General features: G+C 45.6%; 1 protein-coding gene across 3 annotated transcripts in view; it reads left to right on the top strand.

Annotated features, from left to right (window-relative positions):
* HUNK (hormonally up-regulated Neu-associated kinase) overlaps positions 1–13,568 on the top strand; it is a 62,318-nt gene that overhangs the window by 40,746 nt on the left and 8,004 nt on the right. For all 3 annotated transcript variants that reach the window (XM_029603596.1, XM_029603597.1, XM_029603598.1), the window contains 4 exons: positions 1,778–1,913; positions 4,481–4,649; positions 9,356–9,439; positions 12,840–13,017. In XM_029603596.1, coding sequence (XP_029459456.1) covers positions 1,778–1,913; positions 4,481–4,649; positions 9,356–9,439; positions 12,840–13,017 — 567 coding nt within the window. The remainder of the gene's footprint in view (positions 1–1,777; positions 1,914–4,480; positions 4,650–9,355; positions 9,440–12,839; positions 13,018–13,568) is intronic.

The following is a 13,568-nucleotide window of genomic DNA, read 5'->3' as shown; positions in this document are numbered from 1 at the left end:
TAGTACCCTTTAGCTAGAGGGGATGATTCTTTGCTTTGTTTGTTCCCCTTGGGAGGAAAAAAAAATCTGCAAAACCTTCTGTAGGGTCCAAAAGTGTAATTAGCTTGGCTGCCAATCATCTGTTTCCTAAGCAAGAGCAGCCTCCTCCTGGCCACTCTCTCGGGATACGTAAGCCTTCTAATCAGCTGGTGAGCCTTCCATCACTTGTATATCATTGCCCAAAAGCTCCACATGTGGTCTTGTACAGGGGAAACAGGGAGACTGTCTTCTTTGGTATTGCTTTCTCTCACTTGTGCAATCAGTGCCTCCAAGCCCCATATCCTTGTCTGATAAAAAGAAATGGCTGAATTTAAATTCTAGGTTATGTTCACTATTCTGATCACACTGCTTGTGAGACCCAGAGGGTGTTTCAGAAAAACTGTGCAGTAAGAAGTCATTTGGTTAGCATGGGCACCCCGATTCCCTTTGTGATCAGAGGCTGAATCCTACCAGTGTAGGTGAACTAATCACAGTGTTTTGGTCAGGGTCTGAGCCTGAAGTGGAATGAACAGCCTCTAGGCACACTACCGTTTCTCTTAAGGAAGAGGGGTTACATCATTTGTCTCTCAAATGCACTAAATGGGTGAGATTTCTTGTAATCATATTGAGGGTCCCCTCTGTATGTATCCGGGAAAGACATTTTAAATAAATCTCACTTTGTTTTTTTTTAATAAAGAAAAGTTGCAAAAAGATATACACATACCATAAATACTTTGGATGCGCTCGATAAAGCAAAACTTCTGAGTACTACAGAAGACGTCCCTAGCATCCAAGAAGGCATACGCCTTGGTTCTAATGTTTTATTTTAATTATTTTTAAATCCTTCATGGGGCCAGCTCAGTGGCTGACATGCTGAAGGGTGACCTCTGGACCGGACCCTCCGCAGCCCAGGTCAGGGAGGAAGGAGCGGTCATTGTTACCAGGGACCCTTCCCCAGTGGCCGGATTTAAAGAAAGAGCCCCAGTGCATGGCTCCCAGCCTCAGGGCCACTGCTGCAGTGACCGGGACCAGTAACAGTGAGAGGGGGGAGGGGAAAATCCCCAGATAGTGTGAATGAAGGCTCATGGTCACCAGGATCCCAGCACTGGTTCCGCTAGGAGCTGGAAAGAAAAGGAGACAGGAAGAGCTACTAAGTCGAAATAAAACGAAACCCTCCTTCATCAGGGACCCACGAGGCAGGTCTCCTGCGTTCGGTGCTTTATGCGATGTGGCAGTTCCTTTGACAGAGCAGAGCATAATTATGCTGACTGCAGGGACTGGTGCTCTGCACAGCTGTTCAGCTGCTTCTATCTCAGCCCAGAGGGGATGCTGGGATTTGTAAGTGATTATTAGAGGGAAGGAGAGGCCCCAGGCACAGGCTGGGGGATGGGGTTCTAATGTCTTACCATTTGTCATGTGCTGGCAACCCAGCCATAAATATCTCAAAGAAGAAAAGGAGAAGGAAGCATTAACGTGACGGCCTGGATATGACGGACAAAGGCAGTTGCCGCAGACCTTTTGCGCAACAAAGTGCCTTAGCACCGAATTCCCTAAAAATTATTATTTTACATACCCGACTGACTGACGTTCTGGTTCATGTCACCACGCCGTTATCACTTTTTAATTTTTCTAGTGCAGGCTCATTGTCCTGAAGTTACTTCCTCAAAAGTCAGTGAATTGCCAGTTACTTCCTCAAAAGTCAGTGAATTCTCCTGTAACATGCTTGCATCACTTTTTTATCTCCCCCCTTCCACCCCAGTGGCGGTAAACTTCCTCCGAGCTCTGCTGGAGCCAGATCCCGCTAAGAGACCCAACATCCAGCAAGCCTTAGCTAATCGCTGGCTCAATGATAATTACCCTGGGAAAATGCTGCACACGGTGACTTATCCAAACAGGTAAGTCCATGATTATCGAAATCAGAGAGCCAGGAAGACCTTGCATAGGAGAACTTCAGATCCTGAGACCAGCTCCCCCCACTGTAAATTTAATACTGTGAGCCTTGCTTTTTTTGTGAAGACAAGGTCCTGGTGTCATAATCCCAGGACACAAGACGCCACTCCTCAACAGCTGCAAACAGATCTGGTTTTCTGGATATCAATAATGAATAGTCATGATATATTAGTATATATTTGATATGATAACCAGATTCATTTGCATATTTTGGGAGTGTTTGAAGTCCAGAGATGAGGTGGGGTGGGGGGCTAGGAAAACCAAGAGGTGTCGTTCTATTCTGTCACCGTCAAAAAGAAGAAAAAAAATGAACAAAAGTAAAATCTACTCATTAGGGATCAATTTTTAAAGGGTTTAGGTGCCTAACTTTGACACCTAAATTGACCCTTTTGAAAATTTCACTAAGGCTGGGTGCTTAAATTTTGGATCCTAGTTTTACTAGGAGCCTAAAAAGTGGATGGCTATGGGGAGCAGAGTTTGGGCAGGGAAAAACGTTTGGAGCTTAAGCACCCATTTTCAGCACTAGGCACCTAACTACGTTATCTAAATCTAGGCAAACGAATAGCAGGACTAAATTTAGGTGAATTTTCAGCTGAAATCTTAGGATCCTAATTTCGGCACCTAACTTAGGAGTTCAGCTTTTCTTTTTTTGAATATCGGCTTCATTATTGTGAAAATTGTGTGCTGCCAGTAGGGTATTTGTCTTATACCAATCAATTGTGGACTAAGAGTCTCCAGCTTGGCACCTGACATGCAAAGTGTGATCTTAGGCAAGTCGCTTAGCCTCCCTGTGCTCAAACTTAGATCGTAAGCTCTGTGAGGCAGAAACCATGTAAACCATCCTGTTTACTATATGGCCCTTCCCAAGACTGCGAAATATGTTGCTTAAATGGTGATTTAGAAACATGCTGAATGGAGACAGGCTGAGTATTACTATGTGCTCTGCAGTTTTGAAATAGGACGGGACACAGAGGGTACAACTTTCAGAAGAGTATTCAAGTTAGGCAGTTGGTGTGGGGGAGCTGCACGGAACGGCAGTACAAACCTGCACACTGCACTGGGCAGAGTGGATGGGCTACGTTACCTGATCTCATTTGCTATGTTGCTATTGCAGCCTGGTCTTTGGATATTTACAAAAAACTGGATAATTTAATAAATAAGTAGAAATACGTACAAGTAAAGTGATCTAGTTAAACCTTGAGAAGAATTGGTTCAATAAACTCTTCCAAGGCTGCATTCCATAAATGCAAACACAACTGCAAGCCTATCTGAGTTATGCAAAGTTTTGGGGTCTCTTTGGATGGAAGCAGTTTCTTAGAAAGAGCAGAGCCAAACTTAGTGCAAACATTCTAACAAAAAGTCAAATCCTGATATCAGCAGAACAAATCACGATGAAAGTCTCCAATCTTGGGAGTAAGTCTTCTCTGCTTCATCTGTAGAGCCAGGCCTTGATGAGATGAGGGGCAGGAAGCCTGATAGTAAAACCTATCTTGCTGAAAGGAACTATCGCACTCTCCATCCCACTGTCCAATGCTGCTCTCTTCAGCAGAAACGTTTCTTTTTTGGATCATCTAACGCTTCATATAACGGAGTCAATGTGGAATGAATTAGATGACCCAGGGTTTCACATGGATGCCTAGCAAGTTTGGCTGCAAGAAGGACCTGAGTTTGGGATATTGCATAACTCAGATAGTGACAATTTCAGGGAGCCCTATAAAAGAAAGTTGGACCCTCCGTGTACTGTGCGGTTTTTCCAAGTGCATATGGCCAGTGGTAGTCTTGCTGAATTAATTGTATTTTGTCTTAGGTGATTATTTTGTCATATCTAAACAGTTGCACCCTGAACTTCGGTGAGCAATCATGTTAGCAACAGAGTCACAGATTATCCCACACTCATGCATCTGATTGGTGTATATTGGCATGATTTCACAAATTGTATTACACTCACTGCACAACCAACTCCGATTCCATTCCATCGGAAGTAACTTGTGACACTGGTGCTGAGCATCGCTGATTCAAACAGTTCGGGGGAATTTCAAGGAAGCTACTTAAGGAATTTAAAAAAATCTTGACACTTTCTAAAAGAAACAAGCTACATGAGTAGAAATGATGCCTTGCTATTAAGTTTAAAAAAAATGTCTTATGATGTAAGTTTTTTGGGAATGCTGAAACCTCTTTTTAAGTCAGAATTTCTACCAAAATAATGACTGTAAAAATCCCTCTAAGATCAAGTCATATGTGGAAGTGTCATGATGTTGTCATGTATTCCAAAGTGGAAACTAAAAGTGCAGAGGAACACATTCGTTGCTTCTAAGTTCAAAACGTGAAAACTAAGACAGAATTCCCCAGCAAGCAAAATTCCTGCAAAATTTACTTCCTCTTAGGATTTTTTTAAAATAAATCAGAAATATAACAATTTGTAAATAAGCAGTGTTTGGCATGCCAGTGACTGAGTCATCTTTTTCTTTCCTTCTCTCTTTGTCTCTCTCTGTCTGGGTTCTCCTTTCTTCAGGATCCATCTCGACAGCCTCAACCAAAGTGTGGTGCTCCACATGTCTGAGAAGCTGGGCTACAAGCACAGCGATGTGATAAATACCGTCCTGTCCAACAGGGCCTGCCAGACCCTTGCTGTATACTTCCTGCTGAGCCAGAAGCTGGCGCGCTACCTGCTCTCCATCGCAGTAAGTACGGCTTGTAGCAGGCACCTCCTAGAGGGAAATGTATCTCCGCCAGGCTTTCCAACTCCGAGAAGCAGCTCTCAGTTCTCTGAAAAACAGTCTAACAGGGGGAACGCTGACAGCAATATGTTCCTTCATGGCAAGCATTAGCACGGCGGAAATCATTCTGGAGGAGCTGCCAGTGAGGGTGGGTTTTTGATTGACTCTTCTTTTAGTTTCGGGGAATCAACAGATTGGGTTCCAGAACAAAGTGGAGCTTCTGTTCCCTTAAAAATCAATGTTTTGTGCGAATCTATGTATGGAATACCTAAAATAAGCCAGAGTACAGGGAGTTTATGCCTTGACCCTGTTTTCAGTTACAGGAGCACCGGCACCACAATACACTCACGTGCATGATAAAGGGAAGCTTCAGAGCAGGCCTCAACGATTTAGATTTCTTAGACCAAACATTTAAATTATAAAGAAAAGCTATGCTAATAATACACTTCTGCTGAGAATTTATTTGTCAGTTTCCCACCTTCCCTCATCGCCAGCTTGTATAATTGAAGCCTCTGCATGTATCCTGATCAGAAATGGGTTGTTTTTATAACTTGGACAAAGGGTGAACCAATCAATTAAAAAGTAACTAGGTCCGTGGTTGTATTGGAAATTTTTAGTTTAGTTTTGTGACTATTTTTCAGATTGGAAAAATGTAATTAAATGAATACATAATTGTGGACCAGTTTAAAAAAAAAAGGAAGGGGGTCCCAAAAATTACTAGATTAAGCCCTTTCCCACAGACTGGAGCATTGCAATCCCAACTTTGACCCTAGTTATGACCCTGCAGCAGCAGCATCTTGATCGTTTTGGGCTTCTAGCTCAGGTGGAACCAGCAAGCACTGGGGCTATGACTTCATGAGCCTTTCTGCAGCCTGCCCAAGGCTTTTCTGCCATTTTGAATCTACTCCTATTCAGCTCAGGCATCACAGTAACGGTCCTCTAGCTGAGATACGTGGGTCTGAGTTCTCTGTGCAGCCTGGCACAAGTGAGCCCTTAGCCAGCCTCTGGGAGCTAATCCCTAACCCCTGGCCCAAAGAGCAGGGGGCTGGCCGAAGGCGCAAAAGTGAGTCTCCCGTATGACCGCAGAGCTGACCCCCAGCTCCCCCACTTCTAATTCTGAATGAGGGGGGATTTGCAAGCCATGTCTCTGATTCATAGAAGGGTGAGGCTTTATCCGATTGAACATTTCTCTGGTGACATCTTCCAAAGATTCTTTATCTGCTAAATGGCAAATTCAAAATGCCTTTCACAGGAGGAACGGCTGTATTGTACAGGGATATTCGTGCCTTCTACAAACTCGCTTCTGTTTCACGGCAAATATGATGACAAAGTGCTCTTTCTCAATCCGGTGAAAGCAGAAGTACTATCTAGAAGATTACGCAGGATACCTATTGGCCTGTTTTGTGGCTCTGCTACTTTTGCTTTTGGTCTTATTCCTAGGACTTCTTTCTTTCCTGTCCTTATATCTTTTACTTCTTTTTTTTTTTAACTTTTTATTCTGTTACCAGACAACATACAAAGCCAAATTTAGTAAATTCTCAAGCCAAACAGAACAGAATATTATACAATATAACCCCACTCCACACACACAGTCAGTCCGAATTATAAAATTTCCAGTGTGGATCCCAGATCTTTTCATAAAATGACATATTATCTCAAAGCATATAAGTTAACTTCTCTAATAAAGCAACAGAATGAGCCTGATCCAGCTTCACCTTGCCACTTTTAAATGAAATGTTAAGCAGTTTCAGCAGCCACTTGGCGAAAAAGGCAATTGCATCCGTACCTTCCGTGAGCTCCAGTGCACCTACGATTCTCAAATTGTTTCGCCAATTTCAATTCTCCAAATCATCTTGCTTCTCAACAGTCCATTTATGCGCTCTCTCCGGGGTCTCAAGGTGATGCTGTATGGAGGTAAGCGACATTTCAAGCTCCTCCACGCGCTCTGTGATATTATCCAGACAGGCCGTCGCTTCCCTGACTGTGGAAACAACCTGCGATACCCGGTCAACTACCGATCCTAGTTTAGCATCGAGGCTTGAATGAATCTTGTCTCCCAGCTTGCTAATCGCTGCTCTCACCGCCTCTGCTCTATCCACAGGAAGCGACCCCCTTGGCCATGTTATCTTCATCAGACCCTGGCTCCTTGCTGCAGGCCGCACGCTCTGCCGCAGATTTTCTGCAGGTGCATTTTGCCATTTATCGTTTGCCCCCCCCCCCTACATCATCAGGAGGGACTTCTTAGCCACCTTATCTGCCATAACTGCCGTGGTCAGCTTGCTGATGTAAGGAGGTAAAGCTGCCAAAAATATCTCAGGGCCAGGAGCAGGAGAGACCTGCCGCTGCTCAGTGCAGTTGCATTACGTGACCTCTTTTACTTCTTCTATTTGTTATGCAATTTTTGGACAAAAACAAAAAGGTACCTTTTTTGTTTTGGTTGTACCCTCAGTCCCCTCTTTAGCTGATTATCTTGTGCTCAGAGGAAACCACAAGTCATAGTAGGCACATTTACATGTATTGGGGTGATTCCAGCCTAGGGCTCTAATGGGGGAACAGTGTAGCAGCACCCCCAATTTACCTAGGGTCATAATGGAGGAAGTGACCATGCAAGAAGAGCGGTGCTATTCCTATTCACAAATAAAAATAAGAGCAAAAAAAGCTGCGCTGTAATTATTTTACTTGCCTTAAATGCCAGTTGAATGACTGAATAAAATGTGAAAGATTTATTTGTCCTACTGCTTTAAGAAAACTCCCTCTATCCCAGATGAGTGAGGACAGCAGTGCAGCTTTCCTCTCTGGATTGCACCATATTTGAGTAATCAGCCCAGGCAGCTGCGGTTATCAGACTGCCTTTGATTTACTGGAGCCTCTCCAAACCCAGGGTCACATTCCTTGGCCAGACCCTGTTTTCTGCTCTGTCTGTTACCTATAAAACAAGAACAAGACTCTAATTACAAATGGAGATGTTATCCTCATAGAATAACTACAATGAATAAGCCTGCCACATTTAATGATTTCACGGAAGAACTTTTAAAAGCTTTTTTCATTTGTAGTTAAGGCCTGGAAAGTGGTATGCTCTCTTTCTCTCTCTCTCTATATATTTTTTTTCCTCTTAGGGACATTGCTGAGCTAGTAATCTAACACAAGCTGACCTTATAGGGCTGACCAAGATTATTAATCACCCCCTCCCCGTCCCTGAATGATACAGATAAGAAACAGTACTAACAAACTTCTGTTTGGAAATAGCATACACATTACTTTTTGAGATGTGTTTAGCTGGGATATTGAATGTACATATTTGCCATGAATAGCATGGCCATTTTATAACATATGTGTGCACGTTATAAAATAGACTGACTGTGCACACGCGTGATCACAATTTTAAGTGGACGCGAGCAAATGCTGCTTGTAGACGTGCGCCGACGCCATTACCAGTTTGCCTAGGAAAGGAACATGACTTCCAAATCTCCCCTAATTTAATAGTCTCCCTTCTCCCCTGTTATCCCCAACCTTTAAAATCCCAGTGATCCACCTTGAATCTTTTTGTTTTATAAATTACACGTCATCCAGAGCAGAAGTGAAGTTCTTTGGCAGGGTATCCCGGCGTGCGCCAGTGTGCGTGAATATTTACGTGCACATTTCTATTTGAAATTCAGGAACTTTACATTTGTGTATGTGGTGGCAAGTACGTGTGTACGCAGGCGGCTCTGAAAATGCGCTCGGCCACACTGGCCCAACTTGTGCACCTATCTCGCGGTTTTGGCGCATGCCAGGCCTTTAAAATTCACCTTTAAGGTAATATCCCCAGGGGTCAATTTTAAAAAGAAAAGTTTTACTCAGCTAAGTTGCGGAGCTAACAAGTAAAATCTTTGCTTTTGAAAATTCCCCCTCCCCCCCGGCCAACCAAATTGACAACCTAAATTCACAAGCCAGCATGTTTAGCCGATAAAAAAGGGAATGGTTGCAGCGTGTTCCTGGGACAGGTTTATAACCATGAAGACTGGGGCGGGGAAGAAGAAGAGGATCCTTTATCCCCATTCCTGGGTTTCATGATTAATATATTATTTAAACTATTGCTGTGGTTTTGTTGTTTGCATCCCTGTTTCTTTTGTCACGGCCTCCCTCCCCGTTTTCTGTAGTCACTCATGCTTATGACGTAACCAGACAACCCCAATCATACCAGGCCTGTCGGAGTTTGGCTGCCTCGATTTAGGATAATTTTTAGCCAACAACCTGGTTTGGCTGAAAATTTGCTCCAAGATGATTGCTTAAAATTGTCCAATTATCTTTGCTGTTGAGCAGCTTTGGGAAAATTGAGCCGCTATGGTGGAATAAGGGGGGAGGGGGGGGCGAATTGGTTGGTTGTTTTTCTAGGTGACTGTCCAGGACCTTTGTGCAGGTCGGAGGTGTGGGAAAAAATTATGCACAGGAGGAAATTTCCCTGCACAGCAGAATCCCCTCCAGCTGAACACTTCCCCCCCCCCCTTCTGCCATATAAATTGAATAGTAATAGGTTCAAACACTCTAGATATTCAAACATTCAAGAAATTCAGCAATTCTGATGAGTATGAGAATTATTGAAGTAAAGTTAGTGGCATGGATGTTACATGTAAGGTGAATCTCGGTTTATTTATTTATTCTAGACATCTTTTGTGTTTTCTCCTCCCCAGAAACCAGATATTAATGACAATGTCTGCCACAAGAACCAGCTACATCAGCTAGAAAAATACAAGGCGAACAAGAACTCTTCTGAGGTAAAGGTTTAGTCTGCATCAGACTCTGCAGGGGAATTCGTGGGAAGAGGTTTTTTCTTCTGGTTGCAGTGGCCAGCTATTTTTCCAAAAAAATGGAAGTCAGTTTACAGGATGAGGCGTTAGGATGATGAGAGATGTTCTGTCATTAACAAGCGAGGACTAGACCTCGCTTGTTAATGACAAGAAACCTCATCCTGAGGTCTTCAGCAAGTCAATAAGGAAATGTTACCAAGTCAGAGGAGCCTGCATCATTTTCTAGGAGCTAGGAAAATCCAACCGGAATAGGGGGCGTCACTGGAGATGCATGAATGTCATTTAACGAAATTAAAAAACAGTTCAATTGAGCTGGGACAAAACTTCAGAGGTTAATTTTGAATAAAAGTAGTAGGAAGGAAGTGCAGAGTCACAAATGTCCAATAAAAAGGCATCATAAGAACATAAGAAATTGCCATACTGGGTCAGCCCTGCATCCTGTTTCCAACAGTGGCCAAACCAGGCCACAAGAACCTGGCAAGTACCCAAACACTAAGTCTATCCCAAGCTACTGATGCAAGTAATAGCAGTGGCTATTCCCTAAGGGCCAAATTTTAAGACGTACGCTCGGGCGTACATTTGTGCGTGCAACCCAACACACACAAATGTACACCCGATTTTATAACATGCGCGCAAGGGGGTGCACACTAGTGCACCTTGAGCACGCCGAGCCCTAGGGGAGCCCCGATGACTTTCCCCGCTCCCTCCGAGGCCGCTCCGAAATCGGAGTGGTCTCGGAGGGAACTTTCCTTCCGCTCCCCCCCACCTTCCCCTACCTAACCCGTCCCCCCCAGCCCTACCTAAACCCTCCGCCTGACCTTTGTTTTATAAGTTGCGCTGCCTCCGGGCAGGCATAGGTTGCGCACACCGGCTGACAGCTGGCCCGCAATCCCGGGCACTGCACCAAATGGCCGCTGTGCCCGGAGGCTCCGGCCCCGGCCCTGCCCCACCCCTTTTTTCAAGCCCCGGGACTTACACGCATCCCGGGGCTTTACATGCGCCTCCGGGCCTTTTGAAAATAGGCCTGGCGCGCGTAACCCCCCCCACGTGCATAAATCCACCTGGATTTACGTGTGTAGGCTTTTAAAATCTGCCCCTAAGTCAACTTAATTAATAGCATTTAATGGACTTCTTCTCCAAGAACTTATCCAAACCTTTTTTAAACCTAGAGACCCTGCTGACCACAGGTTATTTAAACTGGCTGAACATCCTCTTTAAAAAAAACAAAAAAACAACAACAACAACAAACCCCCTCCAATCTTCTCTTCACTTCACTACCCACCAACTCTGAGCCCCTTCCTTCCCACATCCCGGCCCTGTGTCCCCTCCAGCTGCTGACAGTTTCCGGCTTATTCCCCTTTCCTCCTATCTCTCTTGTTGAAATTGGCTGGTGGAAGGAGAGAAAAAGGGGCTTGGCAGGCAACAGCCGTGGGTGAGGAGACAGATCTATAGCAAAGCTCAAAGAGATCTGCTTGGGGAAAAGACACATTTTCTCGGTGGATGTGAGGAGAATCCCCACATTCTGCCAGACTGGAACCAGGCTGAGATTATTCGGGTTCAAGTTCAACCTCATATTAATCCCATATCCCAGACTAAACCATTAGTGGTTTTCAGTTCCTGTCCTTGGCTCCCTCCTTCCTCCCACAAGAAGTCTGTTTGCTTTGCATATTCACAAAGAATATCCGTGAGATATATTTGCGTACATTTGTCCTGTGGACTCGGCTAATTTTCATGTGCCAGTTATGCCGCAAATCAGACCTGTTGGGAGGCCCATGGACAAGAACTGAGAGCCACAAGGCTGAAAAGAATAAACCAGAGACAGAAAGGGTATAACCGTGGTAATTCGGAGCATCAGACTAGAGCAGGGGTCCTCAGCTCCAGTTCTGGTGGCTTCAATCAAGTCCGATTTTAAGAGTAACTTCAATATGCAAGTTAACTCTGTTCTTAAACTAAATACAGTGTATGCAGATAGGGCCAGATTATAGTAGCTACGCGTGCGCGCAACCCGGCGCACACAAATCTACGCCCGATTTTATAACATGCGCGTGCAGCTGCGCGCATGTTATAAAATCCGGGGTCGGCTCGTGCAAGGGGGTGCACACTTGTCTTTCCCTGTTCCCTCCGAGGCAAACTCCGACCCCCCCAGCCCTACCTAAATCACCCCCCCCCCACCTTTATTTTATAAGTTGCGCCTGCCTCCGGGCTGGCGTAGGCTCGGCCGGCGCGCAATCCCCCAGCACGGCCGCTGTGCCGGAGGCTTTGGTCCCGCCCCCGGACCGCCCCGCCCACTCCCCTCCCCTTTTTTCAAGCCCCAGGACATACGTGCGTCCCGGGGCTTGTGCGTGTCGCCGGGCCTATGCGAGCGCAGGAGCGGGTTTAAAAGGGTTACGCGCCTAACCCTTTTAAAATCCGCCCCATATCTCCTGCATATTTGATGCATTCATCCTGAAATCCCAATGTGTTTTAGGTCTGCAGCCAGCAAGGTGGAGAAGCACTGAGCTTTGTTACTCCGTCCTTACCCTTATTCCCTTAAAGTGCTTTATACCTAAATCCCTAGCACCATGGATCTCCCCCTGACCGGAGATTTTGGCCTCCCTTTAGTTAACATTGCCCAATAGCTGTGGGTGATCCGGGATAGGCTGCACCGGTCCTGCTCTTTCCCCATTCACCTCCAGGGAATTGCCGCCCCATTTTCTCTGAGAAAAGGAGAACCACAAGCGGTGCTCCCTCAAACATTTGAAAATGCTGCGGGCACCAACATTTTTTCTTTTCGCGCCAGCACTTTAGAAGCCAAGTTCAAATTTGCACTACAAGCCGGCAGAATGCAAATCAAGTCAGGATTTTCTTGTGCTCGCTGTGCCTTGCCTTGTGCCTGGGCTTCACGATCTGTGTGCGTGCGCCACGGCTTAGAGGGAACAGTGACCGCAAGTGAAGAAGTACACGAAGGTGGGCCCCGACAGCACCGGGAATGGCTCCTTCCATAGCCTGGGGGGGGGAGTGGGGGAAGGGAATGGGGTCCCAGGAGCGCTGCAGTCGGCAGCACCCCCTCGTAAGGTGCCACCGCTCCTCTGAAGCAGTGATGTCGCACCCCTAAAGCCGACCTCAAAGACAAGACCGATTCTTGCCGACCTCAATGACACTGAGCTAGGATTACAGGCAGAAACACTGCAGCCTGAAAGAATCTGCCAGATAGACTTGTGTTACAAACTGGATGCAGCTCATGCCGGAATCTGTAGTGACATCTCCTAGAATTGTACCAGAACCCTCCGAAATGCTGGAGCAGGGGGCAGGGTTCGGGTTAGCCTACGAGCATTTCTTGCGCCGGCTCGGTCTGACTGCTGTTTCTTTTCATTTTTCAAACACAAAGGAGAAACAGCTTAAAGAAGCAGAGAAGAGAGAAGATCTTCTTCCCAGCCCACTGCAAAAGAAGCCGGAGAAAAATCTGTCGCCGTACAAACAGGCCTCGTGTCTTCTTGCGCAGGCTCAAAACAGCAGAGCTCAGCTAAAAGAAAGAAAAGCCCCCAAGACTGGCCGGTCAGAGAAAGGTTTGTACATTAGCGCCTGAACCATCTGTCCAGATATGGTCTCACCAATCAGATATGGTCACGCAATCATAAGCTTAAACTTATGATTGCGGAGGAAGCCCAGGTACCAGAGGGAGAGTTATTACCAGTGCTGGTTTGTTTGTTTTTTTTTAACACTTCCCTCTTTTTAAATTTATTTTTGCTTGTACCTGCCTCCTGCTCGGGAAGCTGCCCTAACTGGGCGTGCAGCACTAGTAAGCCTGATTCATAACCATCTGTGTCCCCCCCACACACATCTAACCCAGTCATGAGAGCAAGGGATGGGGGCTCCTCAGCTAGTGCATGCTGAGCCTGACCAGTACGTATCACTCTTGTGCGATGGCCGAGGTTCCTTGCCCCTTCGCGATTATGGATGCTGCCACTGCAATTTTGATAGTCTCCCTCCTCAAACTTTGTCTCATCACATCTTTGCTCATAGATGGAAAAAACAAAAACAAAAACAGGAGCTCCATGTTCAGCCGCTGAATATATCCAGCTATCTTAAAGTTAGCCAGATAAGTTTATCTGGCTAA

Source organism: Rhinatrema bivittatum, chromosome 5, assembly GCF_901001135.1.
Source record: "Rhinatrema bivittatum chromosome 5, aRhiBiv1.1, whole genome shotgun sequence".
Classification (NCBI taxonomy): domain Eukaryota; kingdom Metazoa; phylum Chordata; class Amphibia; order Gymnophiona; family Rhinatrematidae; genus Rhinatrema; species Rhinatrema bivittatum.
Note: the sequence above shows the minus strand (reverse complement) of the source record. Positions and strands in the feature narration are given on the sequence as shown.